Source organism: Balaenoptera acutorostrata, chromosome 15 (genome assembly GCF_949987535.1).
Source record: "Balaenoptera acutorostrata chromosome 15, mBalAcu1.1, whole genome shotgun sequence".
Lineage (NCBI taxonomy): Eukaryota > Metazoa > Chordata > Mammalia > Artiodactyla > Balaenopteridae > Balaenoptera > Balaenoptera acutorostrata.
Window position 1 is genome coordinate 79,055,266 of NC_080078.1, and position 26,671 is coordinate 79,081,936.

The window sequence follows — 26,671 nt, forward strand, 5'->3', positions numbered from 1 at the left end:
AACTGGGGTTTTGTCACATGTAACTCAAAGAGTCTTAATGTACAGATTCTTCTTTTTCCCAGGCAGACCCCAGAATGGGGACCAAAGTGGGTTTAGCTAACATGACAGTGGGAACAGTTGAGTGTTTGTTTTTGTTTTTTCTCTTTGATCCAGTCAAGACGAGAGGCCTAGAATGCAGACACAGGACACCAATTTCTTCAGATGGAGGTGCCTGGAAGACCCTTCCTGAGGGGCTTCTGTGATAAGAGGACATCTGCTTTGGATAAGTAGAGTCAAAAAGGAGGCAATTGTCTGGAACATATCCTTTTATTCCCCCCAAAGTTTTCAGGACTGCTGTCTCCTTAGCTTCCTGGGACACTGAGTCTAGCTTGGTTGAATTTGTTTTAAAACATCGGCATAAATCATACATACCCTTGGGAGGGAACATTAACCATCAACCAGCAAAGTTAATGTCCCTCCACCCCCCTCTCCTCCAGTTAAATGGATGGAATCTCCACCCCATCCCCAGAGGGCCCTTCCCTGCCTTGTCCTAGAACATTTCAAAATTGGGTTTCTGCTTTAAGTTCTTGACATATCCTCCCTGCAGCTCGGCTCACTGGCCTGGCTCCCTCAGGCATTTCTGGAGTCCACCTCTTGAAGTTTTTTTCTGGGGCAAATTCTTTTCTCCCCCACCCCGCCCCCTATCCAGAGACCTGATGGGCACAGCAGCGGTGGGAGGATAGCGAAGGCTTTGGAGCCAGACAGACCTGGGGACAAATCCTAGCATGCCACATTCTCACTGTGTCATCACGGACAAGTTGCTTAACCTCTCTGAGTCTCAGTTTTCCTTTCTGTAAAATGGGGATAATAATACTACTCACTGTGTCTGTCTCTGAGAATTCAATGTTATAATGCTTGCCCAATGACTGACATAGTAAATGGCAGAGTATTAGTATTTATATCCTTCTCATTTAGATCGGCTTAGGTGGGGGCAGGAAGGAAGGAGGACGGAGAAGAGAGAAAGAGGAGAGTGTTTGGGAGCCCTCAGAACTTCCGCATCATTCTACCGTGGGTGGTCCTGACCTGCTCTCCCCGGCCGCCCTAGTTTCAGCATCCCAGGTCACCCCCTGGAGAACTGTCGGCTCTACCCTTTCAGAGGTGACAGACTGACCTCTTTGCTCCCAGGTAGGGAGACTGAGGCTGGGCCTCTGCCAGGTCGCAGAGTCTGTTGACAGAACTGAAGCTGTGACATGGTGGCTCTGACCACCCAGTGTCTGGCGCTTTGTCACAGCAGACCTGAATGGGCTCAGACAGTCATTACACACCCATATTGCTGTGTGTTTCTCCTTCAGCACATTTATCACAACTGTGACTGATTAAGTGTGTGATCATTCCCGTAACAGGTAATAATTTGAAAAATATTACTGCACTTTGGTCTCTGCCTTTGTGGGGAAACAGCCCTTCCCCTCCTGGTCCTCAGATATCCATCTGCCCGGTGAAGATGTAGATTTGTACAGAGGAATAATGAGCAGGACCATGGCTAGACTCAGTTCTTCATAATCTAAATAGATTTTGCCACAAGACAGAAGCCTTAAAAGCCTCCACTGTGAGAAAACATTTTTTTCAAGTCCCTTAGCTCCCAATGAGCATAGCAAAGGCATAACAATTTCCCAAATCACTGAGAAAGTAGAGAAGGTCTCCCTTCACCTGTGACCCCGGGCTTGCTAACTATGGCCGAAGGAGAGTACACAGAGGAAGCAAGGACCCCTCTGCCCCTCTCAGCTTCATCCCAGAGAGGACAGGAGATGGAGGAGGCCAATGGTGAAAAGCACGGACTTAAGGGCCCCTGGGTCCACATCCCAGCTCTGCCACTTACTAGCTCTGTGACCATGAGCAAGTCATTTCACTTCTCTGGGCCTCAGTCTCCTCGTCTGTAAAATGGGACTAAGAGTACTTCCTCACAGAGTTGTTGTATTAAATGAGCTCCCGTGTGAAGTGCTTAAAACAGACTCCAGTGTGTAATAGGCACCCTGCGTGTCAGCTGCTTCTATTTATTGGTGTTTTTATACAAGCAGGGTCAGCTCCAAAGGCAGGGGTTTGTGCTGATCCTCTGGAGGCTCAAGGAATAAGCTGCACTGACACCACCGCCCACCAGCTAGGGATGGGGAACCCAGAGATGCAGCAGGTTGAAGAGAAAGAAGCCCCGTGGTCCACTTTCCCCGGCTACACGGGGTCCCCCCATAGCCAGGATGGGGCTCAACACTTCCCTACTCAAGTGGGGGACATGCTGTTGGGGGAGGGGCTGAGTGACCGCAGCAGAGGCAGGCAGTGGACAGCCTGGGCAGGGGGCCAGATGAAGTGGTGATGGGAGGTCTGAGCCAAGGTGTAGACAAGCCAGCCAGGCGGGGCTCCAGGCCCAGAGCATGAGTTCTTCCAGCCGCCAGCTTTAGCCACAGATGCCAGAAAGGCAAGCAGTGATCCAGGCATCAGACGTGGCTGGAGACCCCGTCTCCTCCCCTCCATGGGGAGCCTCGTCATCAGTATCCCTTCCAGACACACAGACTCAGATGTCACTTAGAGAGGGGGCTGAGGGGGGAGCAGAAGGGAATCTGAGACTGAGCATTACCTAAAGGCCTGAAGTCCTGGATCAGATTAAATCTACCAGATTAGACTAGATCTAGCATTTTTCCTCGTTGCCCTAGAACTGGGGTTTGTGGGAAATCTCAGATCAGTTACAGGAAATAAAGACAGTCTTCTCTGCATACACATGTGACAGTGTGAGGAAATGTGCAGTCACCCAATGTCAGTCCCCAGGATAGACACTCCTGTGGGTGGGAACCACAGCTATCCTGTCCAGCACTGTGTCTGAAACGTAGTACATGCTCAGGAAATGTCCACTGAATATGTGAATGGCGACTCGATTCTGACTCGGAGTGGTAACAGACAGGTGGCCAATCTCTAGGACTGGGGAAGAAAGAACTCTTTTCTCAGCTTCCTTTGGGGGGCGGAGGGACAGGGGGGCAGGCTTTGGAGTCAGACCTAACTGGGTTCAAACTCTGGCTTGGCCCTGGTGGTGGGCAGCTTCCAAAGCAGCCCCCAGCCACCCACCCCTGCTGGCGGCCACCCTGTCCCCTTAAGTATGAGTTGGCCCAGTGACGAGCTTCTAATGAGTGGATATGGCAGAAGTGATGGGGTGGATGTCATCTCCAAGATGAGGTTATAAAAGACAGTGACTCAACTACACACACACACACACACACACACACACACACACACACACACTTTGACAGAGCAAGCTGACGTGCTGGAGAGGCCCACGTGGCTAGGAACTGAGGCCCTCCCACCAACAGCCGTGGAGAAACTGCATCCTGCCTGCACCGCTGAGAATATTTGGAAATGGATCCTGCCCCAGTTGGACCCTGAGGTGACTGGAGCCCCCTGACCCCTTGACTGCAGCTCATGAGAGGCCCTGAAGCAGAGGATCCAGCCGAGCCAGGCCTGGACCCCCAACCCGCAGAAGATTTGAGATTATAAACAAGGGCTGTTTTAAACCGTTAAGCTTTGGGATCATGTGTTACGCAGCTATAGATAACTAATACAGCCCCTCGTTACCTCTGTGCCCGGGAACCAATTACTCACACTTTATGTGCTCCCTCATCTAAAAATGTGCATAATGATAACTGCTATATAACTGCTAGTATAATTGCTCCTATAACCTCCTCACCGTATAGCTTCATTGTGAGGACTAAGAAAATGGATGAACGAATGAATGAGTGGGACCCCTGGCTGAGCATTGAAAAGATCACAGAATCGGGGAATGAAGCCCAAGGGTAGGTCGGAATGAAGCTGTGAAGAGCCCTCACTGAGCAGCTGTCACAAGGTCAGTGCCCCGCTGTCCCGCGGGAAAAGGTCCTCCACCGCAGAGAAGCCTTACCTCCAGCCTCACTTTGCCGACCAGGGCCTCCTGGGGCTCCAGAGGATTGTGCTCACAGCTGCCTACCGCCGGGGCGCCCAGCATCCTGTGGCCTCCCCCATACCCCGACGCTGGGTTCTGCTGTCCCCTCTTCATGGATTACGTTCCCCAAGGGGCTGCTGTTGCCCAAAAGCTGGCCAGGCTTGGTGCCGTGGAGATAAACAAGCCGAGAGCCATGGCATCTGAGAGCTCCAGAAACTGGCCTTTGTGGGAAAGCTGCAGCCAGCTGGCACAAGTGTCACGGCCTGGCCGTGGCCCCCGAGCAGTCAGACCTGGCGGTGACAGGACGAAGGGGAAGGGGTCAGGCCTTAGCCTTCACGTGGCAACAGATGCCTGACTCCGGATTGGGAGAACAGACTTTGAGGCCAGATGCAGCGCACAGGGCCCGGGAGCCTCCGTGACTACGATGTCCAGCGCTCCCCACCCCAGGCCTACGTGATCCCCGCCCCTGAGCTGGATCCGCCGTGCGGCCCAGCCCAGCCCCCCGGCCCCATCCCAGGCTGACTGCCCACAGAGACGCGTGTCCATCCCTTCCTCTCATCCACGGTTGGGGCCCCCTGAGCAGAGGACCACAGGGGCCACATGGCCGTTGTCTGTCCTGCCGTCGCTCCGAAGACGGGAATGTGAGTCAGACCTTTGATGTCCACAGACGTGGAGACAGGCCGGCAGCCCATGGGCGACTCAGCTGTGGCAGGTAGTGGTTTGGGGGTAACCCCAGCCCTCCTCCTGGGTTCAGCTGATCCCACAGCTTCTTGGATGCTGGGCACATGGGCCGCCCAAGCTGGGTGACGACCACTTCGGTACTGGGCTCCCAGTTGCCCCGAGGAAGCAGAAGGCTCCTGCCCAGTGGGCAGCGGGTGAGTTAGGAGCCGGGCCCTGGAGCTACAGCCGGAAGCCGGCGCACTGCTAGCCTCGGCTCTTCTCCGTACGCGGCCAGCCCCCCACCGGATCGCGCTCCTGACAACAACGGTTGGCGTTAATAAGAACTTGCTCTATGCCGTTAGCTCAGGACGTCCCGGCAAGCCCCCAAGGGAGGTCTGTTACAATCCCTATCTTACATTCTGACCATTCCAATCAGAGGGTGAGGTGGGTTAAATCAAACCCAACTCCGAAAAATCATGGCCTACTCATCATTCGCCCACATAGGGCTGTCTAAGGGGCTGGACGCAGGGGAATAGGATTGGGACCCAGGTAGTCTGGCTTTGAGGCAGTGCTCCCTGCCATGTGTCTGTCCAGCCCCTACCTACTCGCCAGGCCCATCAACCGCCCACACAAAGTGCTGCGGACTGGCTTTGTCCTTCGGGGACCCCTGGCCTCCCCAGGGGTCTCCAATCCACTCATTCTCTCCACTCTGACAGAGCAACTATTTCCTGGCCCCAAAGCCCCAGTTGTTGGAAATTACAAGTTTTCTTTCCTGACTCCTAATTGCACACGTCTCGCATTAGCCAAAGCAAGTTCTTTCCACGGCAGCGTGATAAAAGGTGAACTGCGGAGCGTCATCTGGCCGCGCGCTCATTCGTCTCTGTCGGAGCCCCATCCCGGCCCCACCAGGCCCTACTCTCCCCTTGCCGATGCCACCATCAAAGAAACAGCCCCACCAATGCTGCAAGGCCATGGCCGGGCCTGGCCCGAGAAGTCGGGGCTCGTCGACCTGCCAGAGTGAATCACTTTGCGAGCATTTAATAGCATTGTCTTGATGATGAATAAATCACACCTTAATGGACCATTTTTCAATTTGTAGCCCCCAGTCAAGACTCCTAAAATGTCCCCAGATGTGAGGGATGACGTGGCACGCCAGCTTCCTACCCGCAGGAGACCCGGGCACCGGCAACCCGAGGCAGAGCACAACCTCAGGTTCCCACGATAAAGACAAGATTCCTCCCCTGTCCCTTTACAGCCTCTCTGCGGGGGGGATGTTTCTGGAGAGAGGTGCGGGCCGGAGCGAGCCTATCTCAGATACTGGGATCCTGGGAAGGAAAGTATGGCAACCCCAAGCTCTCAGGGTGGGATTGGAGCGTCTCGAAATCTTGCCAGCTTTGGAGTCAGAAAGAAAAGGGTCTGAAGCCCAGCTTTGCTATTTGCCAGCTGTGTGACCTAGGGCAAGTCAGTTCACCTATCTGGGCCTCAGAGATAATCACAGGACCACTTCACACAGCTTCAGAGAGGGCCAAATGAGAGAAGGAATGAAAGAAGCTCAGAGAAATACCTGGCACATTGTGTGTACTGCTTCAATAGGTGGTGAAGGGAGTGTCAATAATGGCGAATATTTATTAGGTGGTGTCGTAAGTTGAATGGTGTCCCCCCAAAATTCATGTCTACCCAGAGACTTAGAACGTGTCCTTATCTGGAAATAGTCTTTGCAGATGTAATTAGTTATGATGAGGTCGTACTGGATTATGGTGGCCCTAAATCCAATGACTGGTGTCCTTATAAGAGGAGAGGACACACGGAAGAGGGCCAGGTGAGGGCAGTGAACACCTGCTCATTCATTTGTTCTCTCGTTCGGGGCAGGTCCAACAGCACACTGGGCGCGGACCCGGGGCTGCCAGCATCCACGGTGCAGGGAGCCCCCTGACCCTTCAGATACTCTGGAAGAATTCCTAAGGTCATCCCTGGATTTGCCCTCCCTGGATTTTCTACAGTCGCCCTGCAGTCGGGTACAGAGGAGGGGGAGAAACCCAGGCAAAACCACACTTCCTATCCAATCCAGCAGCAAACATCCCTCACCCTGGGTCAGGAGTGTTTGTCCATCGGGAAACAAGAACAGTTCATCTGCGTTTCTTCACCCTTTGTCCCAAGAGGCAAAAATGTCAGAAATGTGCAAGAGCTCTGGCCACAGAGGGACACTGTATCTTGCCCCCGCGGTCCATTTCCTGCACGGGGCTGAGGGTCAGGGTGAGGACCACTGCCCTGAGCGTCAGGAGAAGTGGATCGGCCCCTGCTGTGCCGCGGGCCGGCTGTGGGGCGCAGGGTGAGACTCTCCCATCTCTGGGCCCCAGTTTTCTTATCTGTGAAATGGGGGTGTTGACGCCTGATCCAGCATCGCATGGAGTTAAGTGCCAGCAGATGGCATAACCGCAGGTCAGGTCATATTGGGTGGTTTTCCTCTATTCTCTCTAAGGGGGTCAACAACATGAGAAATGGGGTCTTCCGTCAGTGCCTCCCTCAGACCCTACTTTATAACCAGTGGACTTGGCCCTGTCAGTCAATGCATGTGATTCCCTAAGTACCCACTGCATGCATGGCACTGTGCTGGTTTCTGGGAGGATATTTACAACTGTTAACACCGAAGATTAACAGTATCAGCAGTAGCCAGCATTTATTGAGCATTTGCTAGATCCAAAGCATTATGTGCTTTGCCTCATTTAATTCCAAAAACAAACCTACTAGATAGGAATCGTCAGAACCCCCATTTCTGAAAGAAGACTCAGTCCAGAGGGAGGACGACTTGCCCAAGCCCACACAATTAGGTTGGACTCCGTTTATCCTCGATTTCAGACCAGATGCTGCGGCCTGCAAGTACCCACGGCCCAGTGGGCGAGGTGAGCCTGGACCCTCCCATAGATGCGACATTCCTAACCTGAGCTTGTGTTTCTCATGTCCGACACAGGGTCAAACATTTCACCAATGTTGTATCGCTGAGACCTCCCAAGACCTTCCTGAGGAGTTGTTACCATTATTGTTATTACCCGGTTCATACAGATGAGGACACGGAGGCCCTGGGGGTTACATGGGTGGAGAGCTAAGAAGTCAGGACCAAAATCCAGCCTTCCTGACTCCTCCTGTGCCTGCAAAAGGGAGCCAGGCACCATGGTACTAAATCCATGCAGAGACAGCCAAGAGTATTGGAACAGAGATCCCAGGGGCCTTCCTGGAGGAAGAGGATCGCAAAAGATGGGCTGAACCTGCATGGCACAGATTTCCTCTGTCCAGGCCAGCTCAGGCATTTGCCAGAAACTTGGGGACCAGATGGCCTCACTCCTCTGAGGGACTCAGGAGGAATCTGTCCCACCTGGCTCGGGAGGGCCTGACCCTGCCCTGCCCCACAGGCCGGTCTGCATGCCAGGCCGGGGCTGGCCCATGGCCCACACATCTCTCCTCATTCTGCAGGCCCCAGGGAGGAAAGTCCAGAGCCAAGGTTATCGTGGGGTTCACATACCCCGGGGAGGGGTGGATACACAAAGCTACAGGTCATTCAACGTAGCATGACTTGCAATCACAGAAGATTGGAACCGATGTCACGTCTATCAACAGGGGACTGGGTTAAGATACTTTGGTACAATCACATATGACTCAAGCGTCAGAGGAGATCCTGAGTCCATAATAAAAACTGACGTTTAGGAAGGACTTTACATGTGGTCAGGGTCTCTTCCAAGTGTATCCACTCATTTGGTCCTTACAGCAATCTCAGGAGGGGCCATGACCATCACTTTAAAATGAGGAAAGTGAGGCACAAAAAGCTCAAGTCCCTCTTCCACGGCTCGTGGCTACGAACAGCGGAGCCGCGATTTGGTGCAGGCAACAGAGGCTGGCTGGGGACCAGCCTGCCACATGGTCTCCCAGCTTCTCTGTCTTGACAAGAGCCCTGGCGCTCTTGGAACCCGGGAAGGAAGAGAGGCACGCAGACACCCTTCAGCGCTCCCTGCCCTGTGCCAGCCTGGGGAGCAGGTGCAATTAGAAGAGGCTTGACTGAGGCGTCCTCGTCTGAAGCGGATTCTGATAACTCAGCCGCTGTGGTAGCCAACTTCTCCTCCAGCCAATTACGGCCAGCGGGGCCCACTGATGATTTTTACAGCCTTTCCTGGAGTCATGACAAGGAAAACTAAATGAGCTACAGGACCCCTTTCATCACTAACAGCCGGGTATCACGGTCGGGGGCAGAGGAAGGAAAGAAAAATCACTTTTCTCCCCCACTCTGAGCTAATCAACAGAACTCGAGCCTGGACGGCCAACATGTTGGTGTTGAGAAAAGCTGTTCTCAAGCAGAACTAATTGGCAACAGAAATGGAATCTTCCCCCCCCAAAAAAAGTATAAACATGCTTTCTCCCTGGGAATTACCCTTCAGAATAGGTATTCCAGACGTGTGTGTGCAATGGCCCAAGCACGGCCGTCAGCTTCACATGGGCGAGGCCAGAGACGGCCTGGGCCGGTCACCACTCATCCCGGTCGGCCCTTCTGGCAATATGATGGTCGCCAAGGTCAATGGCCAGACCAGTCCAGACTGGAGTGGATGTCTCCACTCCTGTTACCCAGCACCCCCGCCCTTCTCCCAAGAACAGCAGCTGGCTTTGGGCACCTCAGGCCCTGATTCGCCGACACTGGTTTGGGTGGAATTGATTCCCCCTCAGCTCCAAGGATAAGCCTTGTCAGTTGCTCATGCCAAGGAGCGTATTCCAGGGATATTTCAGGAATGGGCATACAAGCTAACAAGATACAGTACGGCGCAAGAAAGGAACACTTCATGAGGCTTCTGGAAAAGAGAGCTCTTGCCACTTTAGAGGTGCAGAGAGGTGAAGTAATTTGCCTAGAGTCACACAGCACAGTGGTAGGGGATCCAGGATTTGAACCCAAGTCTGTAGGACTGAAGAGTTTGCAACACTTAACTGCTAAGCTCTACCAAGAGGGGGAATAAACTCCAGAGGAAGCCAGACAAGCTGGATCCAAACCCAACTTTGTGTGATTCCAGGCAAGTTACTTAACCTCTCTGTTCATCAGTTTCCAGACCTGTAAAGTGGGGCTTATAAGAGCACCTCCACTTGCGGGACCTGAGGGTTGAATGAATTTACAGCAATACATGTAAAGTGTGTGGAAAAGTGCCTGTCTCACGGTGAGGATTTACCCTTACCCCCTTCACACTGTTTCCCACATGTGATGAGAGTCAGACTAAATAAAAGCAGGGGAAGGGGAGGAAGGAGAGGTCGATGCTATCAGGTCAAGGTCTTTAATCCCTACCCCACATTTTCCTTCCTATAGCATAGCTGTCAGGCTCGGTTCCCCTCCAGGAGCAGCCATACCACAAAGATGTGGTGCATCAGGAACCCACAGCCCGCTCAGGCTTGGGTATTCTGACCTGGAGGGACAGAGTCGATGGCAGCTGGGCCTGTCCATGTGGTGGTGGTCGAGATCCAGGGGAAATTCCACTCATTCAAGTGGCAAAAAAGTAAGACATCTGACAAATGCCACATGGTTGAGGGTGGGTGGGAATCGGTACAGCCACATTGGAAAATAGTTCAGTATATTATTTCATATTCCCTACGACCCAGCAATCCTACTCCTGGGTACACATCTGAGACACACGCCAGCATGAATGTACTAGGACAAGTGCAAGAATGCTCAAAGCAATTCTGTTTATAACAGCAAACAGACAAGCGGAAACAACCCAAAGGCCCATAGACTTGGAAAACAAATTCTGGCATACCGCAGAATAGTATACAGCAGTGAAAATGAATCAACAGCAAGCTGTATGCAGACATAGATGAATTTTAGTGATAAAATGCTTTAAGAACACATAGGTACCACAAGACAACATATATCTTTTTATAAAGTTCAAAAATAAGTAAAAGTAAATAATATATTATTATGGCATAAATATGTGAGTGATAATACTATTTTTTTAAACAAGAGAAATCAGGATGATGAGAACATTCTGGAGATGGATGATGGTGATAGTTGCAAAACATTGCGAGTGTACTAAATGCCACAGAATTGTATCCTTGAAGATGGTTAAAATGGTAAATTTTATATTATGGATATCTTACTACAATTTTTTAAAAACCAAGGGAAAGATAAACACAAAATTCAAATAGTAGCTACCACAGTGGGAAGGAGCACATACCTGGTTATAAATAATTGTCACAGCTGTTTGTGGGTTGGGTGGGTAAATGGGGCCATTCAAGTGTCTCTTTCACCTGGGTTGTGATTAATTCAAGTCACCTGAGGTCCATTTTTTAAAGACTTGAGGAAAGCTCTCTGGACCTGGGTTTGGGGACCAGGGATCTAGTGGGTGCCACTGGGCAAGTGAGAAAAGACCTCGGGCCGTTCCCACTGCTGTCAACCAGGCATCAGCCTATCTGGCATCTGGCGGGTGGGTGCAACCAATGGTCTGGAAGCACCACTTAAGCCCACCTCCTCATGCCTCCACCTGCAGGGCCTTCCCCTCCCCTCACTCATTCTCCCCTGGGGAGTGAGTTTGGAGGGCGATGCTAGGCTCGCTCCTCAGCGGAGGGCTGCCGGCAGTGCTGGGTGGTGGGAGAGGGGATTCAACTCAAGGGACAACACGGTGACAGCCACCTGGCCAAGACAGAATCCGTGTCCCATCACCTGCCTGACTCCTGGGTTTATCTGAGCTCAGGTAAGAAAGAGGGGGTTGTTTACCAGGTCCTCCAAGCCCACCTGAGACAGACAAGGTGGGGTGAGTACAGGGGCCACATGAAGAGCCTGGAACCTGGGCCTGGGTTGGTCTGACGGGTACATGTGAGGATGCACGATTCCACAGACTCTCACTGTTTTGCAAAGGAGCGGCCGCTTGGTGAGTTAGCATGGGCTATTAAAATGCGGTATTCATAAATGAAGTGTGGCATGCAGCTAGAGGTTCCCAGGGACCCTAATTCAGTCTGACTGCTTTGTCACCCTTGGCAACGTAGCAAAGCAAATATGCCATAAGTCTTAACTGAGTACCTACTATGGGATACAGCACTGAACAAAACAGGCCAAAAAATAAAATAAAATCCTGCCCTCAGAAAACTCACATTCTAGTAGAGGATATTTTGCAAAAGAAAAATAATATATTATTTTTAGATGATGGAAAGAGGTAAGGAGTGAGCCACGTGGAGATCTGGGAATGAATGTCCCAGGCAGAGGGGAAGGCAAGTGCAAAGGTCCTGAGGCAGTACTGAGCCTGGCTCACTTGAGAACAGTGAGTGTGGCGAGGGGCAGGGCAGGGCAGAATCTGGAGATGAGGTCCAGATTCTGCGGGCCCTGGTGGCTGTGGTTAGGAGCAGGGAGCCAGGCCTGCGGGGAGGGGGGTGTCCTGAGCAGAGGAGGGGCAGGATCTGACTTCCTTTTAATAAGACCTGCTGGCTGCAGGTGTAGAACCCATCAGAGAGACAAGAGGAGAAGCAGAGACGTCTGTGAGGAGGCAACCACAACAGCCCAGAGAGGGATGATGGCCGCGGGGGCGAGGGTGGCGGCAGTGGAGGTGCCGGGAAGCCATCAGCTTCCGGAGACAGGTTGAGGGTAGAGCCAATAGAATGTCTTTTTTACTGAAAAATGGAAGCAGCTGGGCTCTACTCATGTGTTATGCAGTCAAGAAAGTTTGAGACCTGGTTTGAAAATAGAGATGTGGTTGTCAAAACGGCTCCCTTCTCACAACCTCCTGGGGCTTCTGTTATGCAGGCATTGAAAGGAGTGGTTTAGGTCTTCATGTGCTAACAGGGAAAGACACCCGGGGTGTATTGTCAAGTGAAAAAAGGAAGATGCAGAATAAAATGTAAGAATGACCTCATTTTTGAACATTAAAATTACATATACGAGTGAATGAATGGTCTGGAAGAATAGACAGTGGTTACCTGGAGTGGGACCCACTGAGATTTAAAGTCAAGATTGCCCTTCCTACATGCAAAATAAAAGAATCAAAAAACCCTGGTGTTAGCTCCTTTTAAGATTGCTGTGGGCAGGGCTTGCTTCCTGCCATCCCAGCCTCACTTCTCATAGGCGGCCAGTGTCCCCACCTGGGCCTCCTCCTTGGCTAGGCCTGTAAGAAGGCAGAACAGGGGAATGAGAAATATTTTCCTCTCGTGCTTGCCGGCCTGGGAGACTGGAAAGGGCCCACCTGGCTCCTAGGCTTTCTAAAAATAGAAAGTTGTCTGAACTTTCCAATAGGTTTGGCTTAGCTGTTCCTCCTCCATGTTCCAATACGTCATTTTGATTAGAGAATCATGTGTTGTGCATGAAAATTAAGGATGGCGGGAGCGAGACCTGAAAAGAGATGAAATTTACAGGGAGCTGCCCCTGATGGGACCCGGAAACGCCCTTCGAATGTGGAGGGGCGGGGGGGGGCGCGAATGGGGGGCACCGAGAATGCGGGGACCCAGGGCCTTTGTGCTGCCTGAGCTGGGGCCCTGGATACAGCCGGTGCAAATAACACCTTCTGCCCCTCCCAATCTCTGCATCCATTCCAGCGCTTAGGGCAGGAGAGAGGAGTTTGGCTGTTGGGTTTGTTTGAGGCCAGAGGAGGAAGTTGAGGGATTGTGTCCAAGGCCCAGTGCCTGGAGTTGAATGCCTTTGGGTGAGAGCTGAGGACGGTCCATGACAAGATTTCTAAGACCCTGGGCACAAGCATATATGCTATGGGGCCAGTGGTGTGTTTGTCAGTAAAGGTTTAACAACCAGCTTTCCAGGGGAAAGTGTATGTGTGTGTATGCACGTGCACACGTGTACAGATATAGTCACTTACTCATGCTTGCACACATAAACACATATATACTCAGGTTTACTATAGATTGTATTGATGTAAAGGATGTGTAGCACACAACTTACAGATAAGCATAAAACGTACAATAGCCCCCCCTTTTGTAAATTTCATATACTCAGTTGATTCACACAGGACATTTTTGTTGATTTTTGCCCCCAACTCTTGTATCTGTTGTCACCCTATGGTTATAATTGATGAGTGACTGTAGTTCTTTCCAGAATGTTGGCTGATATCTGCCTTTACCTTAAGGACTGAGACAAAAATGATAGACCAAAGAACAGGTCGGAACTTTCCTGGTTTGTCAGCGAAGTGTGCAACTTCCCTGCTTTTTGGTGTTATTCCCACTGTAACAATTAGAGACATGACACACTTTTATGTTTAACCTGCATCATCCTTTTCTCCCTCCCTTTCTTTGTCTAGATCACTTTGTCTGTTGATCTAGACAATCAACAAAACAGTAAATCAAGCCCTGAGCTGTACTGTTTGCCAATTCCTGTAGTGTAATTACTCCCACCATGGCCGACTTCGGGCTACCAACTTAAGTCGCAAAAAATGGAATTGGTAAGAGATCTGCAATAGTGCACTGTTAGGGGGTGTTCCCACCAGACAGACACACCGGATGTGAATATCCCCAGAAGAACCAGTATCAGTAACATGTAGTTTTAAAAACTGGAAAGTGATGAGTTTTGAGTACTTACGACCTTTGTTTTTTTTAATTTAATTAATTAATTAATTTATTTATTTATTTGCTATGTTGGGTCTTCGCTGCTGCACGCGGGCTTTCTCTAGTTGCAGCAAGTGGGGGCTGCTCTTCGTTGCGGTGCGCGGGCTTCTCATTGTGGTGGCTTCTCTTGTTGCGGAGCATGGGCTCTAGGCGCATGGGCTTCAGTAGTTGTGGCACGCGGGCTCAGTAGTTGTGGCTCGCGGGCTCTAGAGCACAGGCTCAGTAGTTGTGGCGCACGGGCTTAGTTGCTCCGTGGCATGTGGGATCTTCCCGGACCAGGGCTCGAACCCATGTCCCCTGCATTGGCAGGCGGATTCTTAACCACTGCGCCACCAGGGAAGCCCCACGACCTTTATTTTTAATTAAATTTATTTAATTATAAGTTTATGTAGCTTAATTTTTAATAATGGCTCTGGTTAGCAACGAGTTCACCAAATTCCTGAAAATCTGACAATCAGCTTTCGCGAGCCGGTCCAAGCTGGCTCCAGCACACCACCCGTGCAGGGGCCACACGGCAGAGAGTGTCACAGGCTGGGGAGGAAGCCCTTCCCTCCACCTCTGCCCAGAACCCAGAGCAGCTCAGGCACTAAGCAGCTGGAGTCTGGCCCCACCAGATGGGTGCTGGCAACAGTGAAGTTTCTCCCAGTGGCCTTGGGGGCAGAGGCGAGGGACCAGTTTGCAAGCCAACGTGAGACATCCCTTTGGAGCTCCCTAGAAAGAACTGGGGGACCCTGGGGATTCTGAGCTTCCAATGACACGTAGGTGAGGGCTCTGTAAGTGGCAGACATCTGGGTTAAATCACTCTGTGCCAAACCTAAGCTGCGGGACTGAGCTGGGCTTTCAGCATTTCATGAGGCTTTTCTGAAGCTTGCGGGGCCCTAGGACTGTTCTCACCGACAGCAGTCACGGGGCACTGCACGCCAGCAATCACTTCTTCAAGCCCATCTTAATCCCGGACTCCTCTGGCCCCTTCCCTAATGCGCTGGGGGACTCGCGGGGAGATTTTCCTCCTCTTTAAGCTTGTGTCTCACCCACGTTTAGAACATAAGTGCCTTCCAGCCAGAGTCACAGCATTTTAGAGTTGCAAAGAGATTTTAGAGATTTCCTAAAATAATCTCGTCTTATAGATGAGAGAAGGGGAGTGACTTGCTCAAGATTACAAAAATCAAGGGCAGAACTGGGTAGGGTGACCAACTGTCCCGGTTTGCTCGGGACTGAGGGGGTCTCCTAGGACAAGTTGGTCACTCTTGAGCTAGGACCACCAGTCGGGTCTCGACTCAAGCCCAAGGCAGAGGGTCTGGGCCAGTCCCAGAAAGAAAAGGAGTGAGTACAGAGCTGTTGCAGGATGGAATTTTCCAAGGGGAGAGAAAAGAAGAGGCCATATCTGGGTGCTGGGACTTCCAGCTCTACCCAGATGTCTGGCACCCAAGGGATTTCCCACCTGCCACAGCCCTGCTGTGGATTTCCCAGCCCTTGATGTAACATGCCAACTCCTTGTTGCTGCCAGGGAGACACTAGCTGACTTTATCTGCATCTCATCTCTTGGCTGCTGTCACCACAGCTTCAGGGATGTATATGCAAATGGCCTACGATAATATTAATATGTGATTCCCCCCAAGGGAGGCATGTGGAAAGCACTGTATATGTTTCACAATTCTGTTTCGTCCAGAGGAGCAGTGGGGGCCCAGAATGATTCGAAACAGATTTTTGAAAAGGCAAAATAAAACTGGAACAAAACCTCATAGAGGCATGTGCCACTCTCCCCACCCCCAGCTCTCCCCACCCCTGCCTAATATTAACCCTCTTCTCTCATTCCCCGGGAGCCTCGTACAGCAAGTGGCATCAGGCCCTCTCCATTCAAGCCAGGAGCCCCTGCCCATCCCTGGGCTGACATACCCTCCAAATAGTTGCAGGCTGATCAGCCTGCTTGCTGCTTCGTCTGTCCCACTGCTCTGCTTCCTCGTGCACATAACACTCCCCTGACACCCTCTCTTCCTTCACCTCTGCTTCCTGGGATAGTCACAGACTCAGAGAACACAGAAGTCCCAGCTACTCCTGGAGGTGGAGAGCTTCTGAGACCTGATTCTCATCTCTGCCACCGACCAGCTGTGTGACCTTGGGCAAGTCACTTCATTTCCCTGTGTCTCCATTTGCTCAATGTACAATGAGAATAAGAGTAATAATCCCTGTCCTGCCAGGGGCTCATGGGGATTCTCTGAGCTAAAGCTTCAGCAATGCCTGGCACAGTGCCTGGCATGCAGCAGACCCACAAAACATAGCAGTCATAGGGAATTCCCTGGAGTCCAGTGGTTAGGACTCTGCACTTTCACTGAAAGGGCCGGGATTCATTCCCTGGTCAGGGAATTAAGATCCTGCAAGCTGCCCGGCGCTGCTAAAAACAAGGAAAAAACTGTAGTCATAGTAAGAGCCCCTTAAAGATCACCTAGTTCAACCCCTCATTGTAGGCATGGACAAAGGGAGGCCCAGAGAGGGGAAAGAACTTGCCCAAGGCCACACAGCAAGATGCTGCCATCTCATCTCAGCCTCAGCGCTTGGGGAGCTCCAGGTGGGATGTGCGGACGCCCTCCTCACACCCCGACTCCCTCTAAAGTCTGGTCCACGGCAGCTGCATACGAAGCAGTCACTTCGCACTCACCATCGAGCAGGTCTCGACATTCAGGGCCGTGTCACGCCGTCCTCCTGGAAGCAGCCCGGCTTTCTCTATCGCTGAAGCGAGCGTCGGCTCCCATCGGCTGCGGGACTCGGGAGACCAGCCTGTCCGGACTGGCCGCTGGAAGATGGCCTCGGAGGACCCCCTGCCCGCGATCTTCCTCGTGGTGCCGTGGGGACGGCGCGCAGCCGCCAGCCGGGCTCCGATAAAGCAGCCTGGCTCTTATCCGGCCTGTGTCAGGGTGCAGGCGGCCGCGGAGCCGGGGTTCCAGGAAGCCCGCCTGGGGCCCCCCCGCGGCCCCGTTCCCCCCGGATGCTGCCTGCCGCTCTGGCCACGGCCGATTGCCCGTCAGTGTCACTGTGAGCTCTGCCAGGGAGAATTCCATGCTGGCCCCCTGCAGGCGGGGCCCCACCCCTTCACGGCCCACCCCCACTCGCATCTTGGCAAGGGGACCGGGGAAAGCAGCTAATTTCAAGTCCGCACGGCGTTTGTGGTCGTGTCCTGAACTCTCCACGATTAATCACGGAGCATCTGATTTCTGCTTTGCCTCAGAGGGGGGTGTGGGGAGGCCTGGAAGTTTCTGTTTACTCATTCTGCACCGGGCTTCGTGCTAATCACAAACAGACGGGACCCAGCCTCCCCCGCCCTCCCCTGCCCTCTTCTCCCTCTTCTTACCTTGCCACTTTCGGGTCCCCCACCTCACTCTTTCTCCTTTCCCTCCTTTCTTCCCTCTTTCCCATCTGTTCCCTGCCTCTGTCCCAGATCCGGTCCTCCTTACAACCCTTCCTCTGGTCCTGGTTCCCCCCAAGCCCCCTCTGCACCTCCCACTTCTCCTGGGATGTAAATTAGCTTGGCCTTTTCCCTTTACATCTTTACAGCTAGTGGTCAGCTTCTTTTACTGCCTCTTTTCTTTCTTTACAACCTAATTATTTCAGAGTTTGCCCCGCCGCCCAACCCCCATTACATGGGTGTGTAGAACTCCTATGAACTTGACGGTGTCTCCCAGTCAAGGGTGGAGTCCAGACACGACGCACTGCTCCTTTGGTCACCTCGGCACATCTCGGCTCTCGACTTTCGGATTCTGCTCAGGGATGGACCCAGGAACAAAGGCACCATTCATCGCCACCACGCAGAGCCCACCCCTCAGCCATGGTGCCTCCCAGCCTGTAACACCTAGGGATAAATTTCTCTCTGCTGCCCCTTGGCTCCCTGCCACCCTGCAGCCACTGCAGACAAGAAACCAGGAGTAAACATCCCCAAAGAAGAGAAACTGACACCCCTCCCCACAACCACAAACACACATACTCTGAAGGGTAATTTGGCAAGACCTTTAAAAACCAGAAATGAGCTTAAGCTGCCACCCAGAACATCACTTAATGCACGTCCACAAGGTGGCATGCACATAGAGGTTTGCTTTAAAAAAAAAAAGTTTATCACAGGCAACATTGGAAATAAATATCCATCAAAAAAAATGACTGGTTAAATAGAATATGAAAGAATCGTACTATCCCAGGCAGGGATTTAGAGGGTGAGCTGCATCTGTATGTAACAATGGAGATGGGTCTCTAAGACATATTATTGTTGAGTGAAAAGAGGGTCAGAATGATACATTCAATATCATCCTGATTGTGTAACCCTCCGCCCTTATACACACATAAAATGAAATGCTATGGAAACACATAAAGCCAGGAAAATAGTCTGGAAAGATATAAACCACACTGAGCCGTTACTTCTGGGAAGTGGGGGAGGCAGAAGTTTAAGGGTGGTGCTCTTACCTGTAGCAGCTTCATTCTGAAAAGTGAAAATGGATTCATCTATTACCTTGATTCTCAACCAGCTTCCTTCACCAGTGACATTGCACCCCATACTCGGAGAAAATTTCATCCACCCGTTTGCCTTCTTGGACTAGCTCAAAGAATTCTATAATCTGTCAGCTGAGAACTGAACAGCAGTCCTGAGGAGTGAACCCAGGAGTTCTACAAACATTCCAGTTTGATCACCTCTAGTCAGGTGTTGGGACCCAGAGCCGAAAGTGACTTTCCACTGAGTGAAATTCCTTAAGAGCCAGGGAGCTGTCAAAGTTACTCCGGAGTGGGCTTAGGTCTCCTGGGAAAGGAGGCCAGCAGATCTATATTTGAAAGCAAAGTATCGGAAAGTGATGGCTTGGTTTCAGGAAGCAATGTCACCTCCTGTAACTTATAAAACATGAAAACCATTTTGAAGCGTTTTAAAGGAGTGAACAAGTTCAGACTTTATGCCACGAAAAGGGCTGCCGAGAAGCACAGCTTCAGTTCAGCCGTTTCCCTCCTGCTCACCGACCAAGTGCACGACCACATCTCACAGGCGCAGCAGGCAGGCGAGCCTGGTACTCCACACGAGGTGCTTCGCATGTGCTGTGATATGATGGAATTCGCCAGAATGCTCTCTGTCCCTCACTTGTCCAGTGCCTGCGGGCTTTGGGAATTCGGCTGGGGAGTTACTATAGAGAAGACAAGTGATGCTTCTCAGAGCCCCAAGCCAGTGGGGGCACCAGCCCCTCCAGCCCGTCCTCCAGGGCAGAAAGGAGCCCCAGCTTTGGAGGCGGGCAGTCTCAGACTTGGTGTTTCCAGCCGTCTGAAGATGTGGCAGAGCATGCAGTTCCCAAAGCGGGGCTCACCTAGGGTCGGTGCCCAAGATGACTTTGGGTGACACACAGACTGGGCACTGAACAGCACTGCCCCTAGAGTGGGAACGTCATTTCACTCCTGTGACAATTCTCTTCCCATTCCATTTGGCCTGGGACAGAGTCTCAGCTTTGTGCTAATCTGTCTTTAACACCTCTACCATCTACTAATCTTTCTTTCTGACAAAGAGAAAGCAGGCCTCAGGCTTAGGTCAGCCAGCAGCCCACAGCATCCAGCTAGAATCCTGTTTGGCAAGTGATCACGGTTTTCCACTGTCTTCCACTTTCCTATTTGTAATTTTTTTAAGTTTAAAAGGGAATCCATCAGCTAAGGGAAAATCTAACAAAACCTTAATAAGGCACAGAGTTTAGTTAATGATGAGGCATCAATATTGGGTCATTAGTTGTGACAAATGTACCATAGCAATGTAAGGTGACAACAAGAGGGACAATTAGAAATTGGGTGCAGGGTATGTAGAGTTCCCTGTACCATCTTTGCCACTTTTCTGTAAGTTTCAAACTATTCCAAGATTGAAAGTTTAGTGGTGATCATTTTGTAATGTGTAGAAATATCGAATCACTATGTTGTGTAACAGGAACTAACATAGTGTTGTAGGTCAATTGTTCAAAAACAAACAAACTCATAGAAAAGGAGATCAGATTTGTGGTTACCAGAGGCGGGGGTTTGGGGGAGGGGGGAATTGGATGAAGGTAGTCAAAGGTACAAACTTCCGGTTATAAGATAAATAAGTACTAGGGATGTAATGCACAACACAGTTAATATAATCAACACTGCTGTTCATTATATGTGAAAGTTGTTAGGAGGGTGACTCCTAAGAGTTCTCATCACAAGGAGAACATCTTTCTTTTTCCTTTATTTTGTACCTGTATGAGGTGATGAATGCTCACTGGAGTTATTGCAGTAATTATTTCATGACATATGTAAGTCACATCATTATGCTGTACACCTTAAACTTATACAGTGCTGTATGTCAGTTATATCTCAATAAAACTGAAAGAAAAATAAGTAAATAAAATTGAAAGTTTATTTAACTATGTTTAATGGACCCAGAAAAAAAATAAGTCCATGGTTTTTTTGTTGTTGTTGCTGTTCTTTGTTTTTTTTTTAATCGAGGTAGAGTTGATTTACAATATTATATTAGTTTCAGGTATACAACATAGTGATTCAATATTTTTATAGATTATACTCCATTTAAAGTTATTATAAAACAATGGCTATATTTCCTCGTGCTGTATAACATATCCTTGTTGCTTATCTAATTTATACATAGTCGTTTGTATCTCTTAATCCCCTACCCTATCTTGCCCCTTCCCCCCTTCCCTCTCCCCACTGGTAACCACTAGTTTGTTTTCTGTATCTGTGAGTCTGTATCTATTTTACTATATACATTCGTTTGTTTCAATTTTTAGATTCCACATATAAGTGATAACATAGAGTATTTGCCTCTCTTTGCCTGACTTATTTCACTAAGCATAATACTCTCTAGGTCCATCCATGTTGTTGCCAATGGCAGAATTTCATTCTTTTCATTCCATTGTGTGTGTTTATATGTATGTGTGTGTATGTGTACATTTATGTGTGTGTGTGTGTGTGTGTGTATATATATATATACCACATCTTCTTTATCCATTCATCTGTTGATGGAAACTTAGGCTGCTTCCATATCTTGACTATTGTAAATAATGCTGCTATGAACGTGGGTGTGCACATATCTTTTTGAACTAGTGTTTTCGTTTTCTTCTGATACATACCCAGCAGTGAGACTGCTGGATCATATGGTAACTCTATTTTCAGTTTTTGAAGAACCTCCATGCTGTTTTCCATAGTGGCTGCACCAATTTACCTTCCCACCAACAGTGCACAAGGGTTCCCTTTCCTCCACATGCTCGCCAACACTTGTTATTTGTGGTTGCATGTTGCTTTTCTTTAACTGTATGTACAGAGAGAAACAGAGAGACAGCAAATGTGGCAAAATGTTGACAATCGGTGTGTCTGGGTGAGAGGGATACGGGGGTTCTTTTTTTAAATTTTATTTGTTTTTTGGCTGCATTGGGTCTTCGTTGCTGCTCGCAGGCTTTCTCTAGTTGTGGCAATGGGGGGCTACTCTACCTTGCGGCGCACAGGCTCAGTAGTTTTGGCGCACAGGCTCAGTAGTTGTGGCGCACGGGCTTAGTTGCTCAGAGGCATGTGGGATCTTCCCAGACCAGGGATTGAACCCGTGTCCCCTGCATTGGCAGGCAGATTCTTAACCACTGCGCCACCAGGGAAGTCCTGTCCTGGGGGTTCTTGAAGGTATTCTTCCAACTTTGCTGCAGGTTAGAAATTTGTTGAAACAAACAGTTGGGAGAGAAAGTAAATCAATGTAAAGAAAAATATTTAGTACATAAGAGCCCAGGTGGCAAATGAGTGTAGCCAAATTGTCAAGGTGGTGCTGAGTTGCTGGCCTTTGGGGGAAACTAGGCTAAGAGGTGGTCTGGCGGGGAGATCTGTGGCGACTCCAAAGGACCCTCGCAAGTCCCTGCGTGGCCACACTCACTCCCTGTCGCCCACAGAATCTTCTCTGCCGCCCTCACAGGCACACAGCTTCCAACAGCACAGCATTCGTAACACTTTCAAACCATTTCCCCATCTCTACCCCTCACAGCATCCTGTGACATTGGCAGGGCCGGTGTTATCATCCCACGTGCCAGGCTGGGGATTTCGGGGACAGAGATGAAGAAGGAGGAAATGTTCTAGTGGGAGACAGGCATGTAAACAGAAACCTACAATGCCAAGTGCTAATTTCAGCCCAGGTAGTAAGGGCCAGGTGGGCGGGGCAGTGAGGGAGGGCCCTTCCTCCCCCGCCTTCGAGAATGAAGACGATGCCCCAGGGAAGTGTGTCAGCAGGGAAGGATGAGTAAACAGAAAGATTACGTATGCCTTCTAGAGAACCTCTGTTCTCTGGCCCTGGGGGAAGGCCAAACCCGCAGCCTTGGGGGACCTGCAGAGCCTGGGACTCTACCCCTCTCCTGCTTTGCCCCCTTGTCCTTCTAATGTGCCTGGCTCTCTCCCGTGGTTCCCCCAGCAGAACTCTCTCCCCTTGGCCATCTCCCACGCCCTCCTGGCTTTTACCAGTTTAAGACCTTAACCCTTACCCTGTTGGAGCCCACTAAGGAACCACATTCTCCAAAGCTTTCTCCGAACCCCCCCTCTGGTGTGGAGACCCTCTCCCGGGCAGCCTTGCTGTCTCATTGTGGCAAAACTGTGTAAGCACACAGGCCCCGGCGCCCAATCCTGACTCCTCTTCTTCCCAACTGAATGACCTTGGGCAAGTCACTTGACCTCTCCATCTCCTCATCTGTAAAATGGGAGTAACTACAGAGCCTCATTGGGTTGTTGTGAGGATGAGATGAAACAATAACTTGTTGCTCAGTCTGTGGGCCAGCAGGTGGGGCATCACCTGGGAGCTTGTTAGTACAGAGTCCCAGGCCTCACCCCCGACCTTCTGAACCAGATTCACAGGATCCCAAAGTGATTCATATGGACGTTAAAGTTGAGAAGCACTGAGACATTATATGTAAAGTGCGAAGACCTTGCCTGGCACGCAGTTGGCTCCTATTAAATAGATGTGGTTGCCATCATCATCCCACAGGATTGCTGTTTCCTCATCCTTCTCCACCTGAGAGGAAAGACCACGACTGCCATGTGCACCATTGCAAACTCAGTGCCCAGAGCAGAGCAGGTGCTTGATAAATGATGGCTGGATTAAGTCATTGTCTAATTTTCATGGAAAAGCCCGACTGGAACCCAGTGGCCTTACTCCCAGCTGAGCTTTTTCCAAACCCCCAGCCTCCTGCAGATACAAGGAACAAAGTCTGGATGGCGAAGGGGTCTCCCATTCAGGAAGGCATGGGGGTGAGCTTGATGGGAGGAAATTCATCCCAGTTGGTAAAATCCATCATTTTCCTACAGGTAGTAGGATCAAAACTCCCCTCCTTTATCAACCCTTCAGCACCGAAGAGAACATCCAATTGCTGGATTCTTCCTGGAGATAAATATCCTGATCCGTCATTGCCAAGCTTCTCCTCCACTGCCATCTTGACTCAGGGTCCTGTTCTTTGCACCTCTGCTCCACGGTGACAAACAACTGACTCGTCAGATAGAGGCTGGCTCTGTGGAGCTGGGGAAGCATTTGGAATGACAGGTCCCCCCTCTGGCCTCAGGCTGGGCCATAAACCTTGGTTCAGCGGAGGAATGAACCTGCCCTGAAATCTGGGAGCCTTATCAGTTGGGGGGATTAGCAAAGGCCAAGTCTTGACCTGAAGGAAAATCCCAGACGCCCTCCATGCTCCCTTAGGGACCCTCCAGAGTCAAATATTTTCCGAACCAACTCCAGTTAAGTAAATAGCGTTCTGCACGTGAGTGCCCACAGGGTTTCTCAGAGGACCTGACATTCTCCACTTGGTGACTGTCATTTCCTTACAAACATAACATTGGAAGCGATCTTTGCATTCCCAGAATGACTTCCCCAGCCGAGGAATTCTGCATTTCTCCTGGAGTTCAGGGTTGTGGCTTTATTTTGTGCTTTTATGACAACATCCTCTTAATGCATCTTGTATAATTTGATAAAAACCCTTTCCCCTCCACCCACCCCAATGCGTGTCTTTCTTTGCCACAAATTTCTAGTAAACTCTTCAAAAAATGCGCAGCCTAAATTGAACCCTGATGCTTCAAGCACTAATGGGGCGCCTTCTTCAAAGCAATTCTTTACAACCCAACAGTTTACATGTTGCTGGAAACAATGGACTTAAGCGCACAGTTTATTTGGATTGGCTGGTTTCATGCGGGTTGGAATCTGCTTTGGGGGGAAAACAAACCCTGCATGTGTTTAGATTTATAATTTATACTGAAAGCACAAATACCTCGTAATAGGGCTGCAATGAGAGGCAGTTATGTGCAAAAGTAACCACACACGGAGGCTTTCCTGTCTCACGGATATACTAAGAGAGACTGCAAACTGCTTTGTAGTGAAGCCACCTTCTCCTTTCCCACCCCCATCTGTAACCCCCCCCCCCCAAGAGAAACACTTATGGCAGAAGCCATAGACCATCTGCCTGACCTGTGTGCAAATGCCCTGATCTGGGTCTTCCCCAGTTGTCTGGGGTGGTGACTGTGCGGTGCCTGCTCTAAGTGATTTGCACTGACGACCTCACTCCATCCTCACAACCCCGCCCTCGGCCTCATGATCCCCACGTTAAGCGGAGGAAACCGAGGCCCAGGAAAGTGAAGTCACTTTCCCAAGGTCTCACAGCAGGTGATTGATAGAGCCAGGATTCTAACTCAAGGAGTCTTGCTCTAGAATCAACTCTCTCAACCCTGAGGTCCTTTTGTAGTAAAATCTGCTGAACTAGCCAGAATGTTCCATTAACTCGACTCTTTATTGCAGTTGAGTTGGAAAAGAAGCAAGGCAAATGGCGGAAAAATAAAATGAGATCATGACTTAACCAAAGCAAAATTGAGATCCTGCTCCCCAAATGAAACCAAACAAAATCTGGAAGAGAACACATCCAACCTAATCTCCTCCACCTTCTCCAACTCTATCTCCAGGCCCAGACAAGAAGACGCCACGTTTGGAGGGGAGACTCAGGGTCCCAGAGGACCCTCCATTCACAAGAAAGACCCAGAGCTGCCCTTTGGATTCCAGAACGAGGAACTAGAAGAGTATCCTCTAGAGAGGTTGCCATGGTGGATTATTATAATAAGCATCCCAGTGAACGTGCCGCCTGGATCCACTGCCCCCTGCAAGGAGCTGATGCCACTATAGCCACGTGAATCTGTGACGTGCATTGACCAGCAGATCGAGGAGGAAGTGATGGCCCTCCCGCTTTGGAAGCAGTCTTCACCTTACACCTTCTGTCTTTGCTTTCCCTTTCTTGGAACCTCAAGACCACAATGGTGAAGAGGACTGGGTTAGCCTCCTAGAAGACGGAAGTCCACGTTGATGGGAACCATGGCACCCAAGCTGACAGCCAGACCACTGCTGGGTGCGTGAGTGCGGCCACGTGGACCCTCCGGTCCCTGTCGAGTTGTCAGATGACTGTGGTCACACGAGTGAGCCCAAGAGAGGCCAGCAGAACTACCCAGATGGCCAACCCACAGAATCAAAAGACACAACCAGCTCTCTGTTAAAGGAAGCCACTAAGGTTTGGGGTGGTTTGTTACACAGCGGCTAGAGCTCAAATCATTGTTAACACAGTTAAAACGAAGGTCCTCTATTGAAACCACAGCTATAAAAAGGATTCCAGCACGACCCAGGATGACAGCAGTTTCTGGAGGATTTACCCAAACGCCTCTTACCCTGTCCCTAGCTCATTCATTAGGACGTTGGGAGCCCAACTGTGCTTTTGCTTTTATTTGCTCATTAAATATTTGACCACTGTTTTCCACATAAAAGAAAGAACTATCTTTAGCACTAGGGACACAGATAAATCTGGCACACTAATGTCTTCTAAGAACTCCCGGGACAACAAAGGAGATAGACAAAAGCACTATTGTATTCGTGCAGCAAATATTTGCATACCAGGCATTACGTTAAGGGCTGGGAATACAATGATAGGAAAGTCACAAATCCAGACCTCATGGGGTCGGGAGTCGAGCTGGGAGGTGGAGTTAATGAAAGGAAACCACATAAACGTGTGACTGCAAACGGTATTAAATACTGAACTAGTTTGGTGAGAAGAGGCCAGAAAGATTTACTTGAAGAAGCACCTTCTTCTTTTTTTATTGTTTTGGCCGCACCACATGGCTGTGGGATCTTAGTTCCCAGACCAGGGATCGAACCCGGGCCCTCGGCAGTGAGAGCACAGAGTCCTAACCACTGGACCGCCAGGGAATTCCCAGAAAGCACCTTTCAAATTGAGACTTGAGGGCTTCCCTGGTGGCGCAGTGGTTGAGAGTCCGTCTGCCGGTGCAGGGGACACGGGTTCGAGCCCTGATCTGGGAGGATCCCACATGCCGCGGAGCAATTGGGCCCGTGGGCCACAATTACTGAGCCTGCGCATCTGGAGCCTGTGCTCCGCAACAAGAGAGGCCACGATAGTGAGAGGCCCGCGCACCGCGATGAAGAGTGGCCCCCGCTTGCCACAACTAGAGAAAGCCCTCGCGCAGAAACGAAGACCCAACACAGCC

The 26,671-nt window shown here is 50.5% G+C and overlaps 1 protein-coding gene across 6 annotated transcripts in view; it reads right to left on the minus strand.

The window, feature by feature from the left end:
* Positions 1–17,172, minus strand: part of RIPOR3 (RIPOR family member 3) — a 71,855-nt gene extending 54,683 nt beyond the window's left edge. For 5 of the 6 annotated variants that reach the window (XM_057529481.1, XM_057529480.1, XM_057529483.1 and 2 more), the window contains exon 1: positions 16,806–16,936. In XM_057529481.1, coding sequence (XP_057385464.1) covers positions 16,806–16,808 — 3 coding nt within the window. In that variant the 5' untranslated portion in view covers positions 16,809–16,936. Of the gene's footprint in view, positions 1–16,805 lie in introns of all 6 variants that reach the window. The other variant, XM_007185297.2, reaches the window with a different exon arrangement.
* Positions 17,173–26,671: the final 9,499 nt, after the last annotated feature.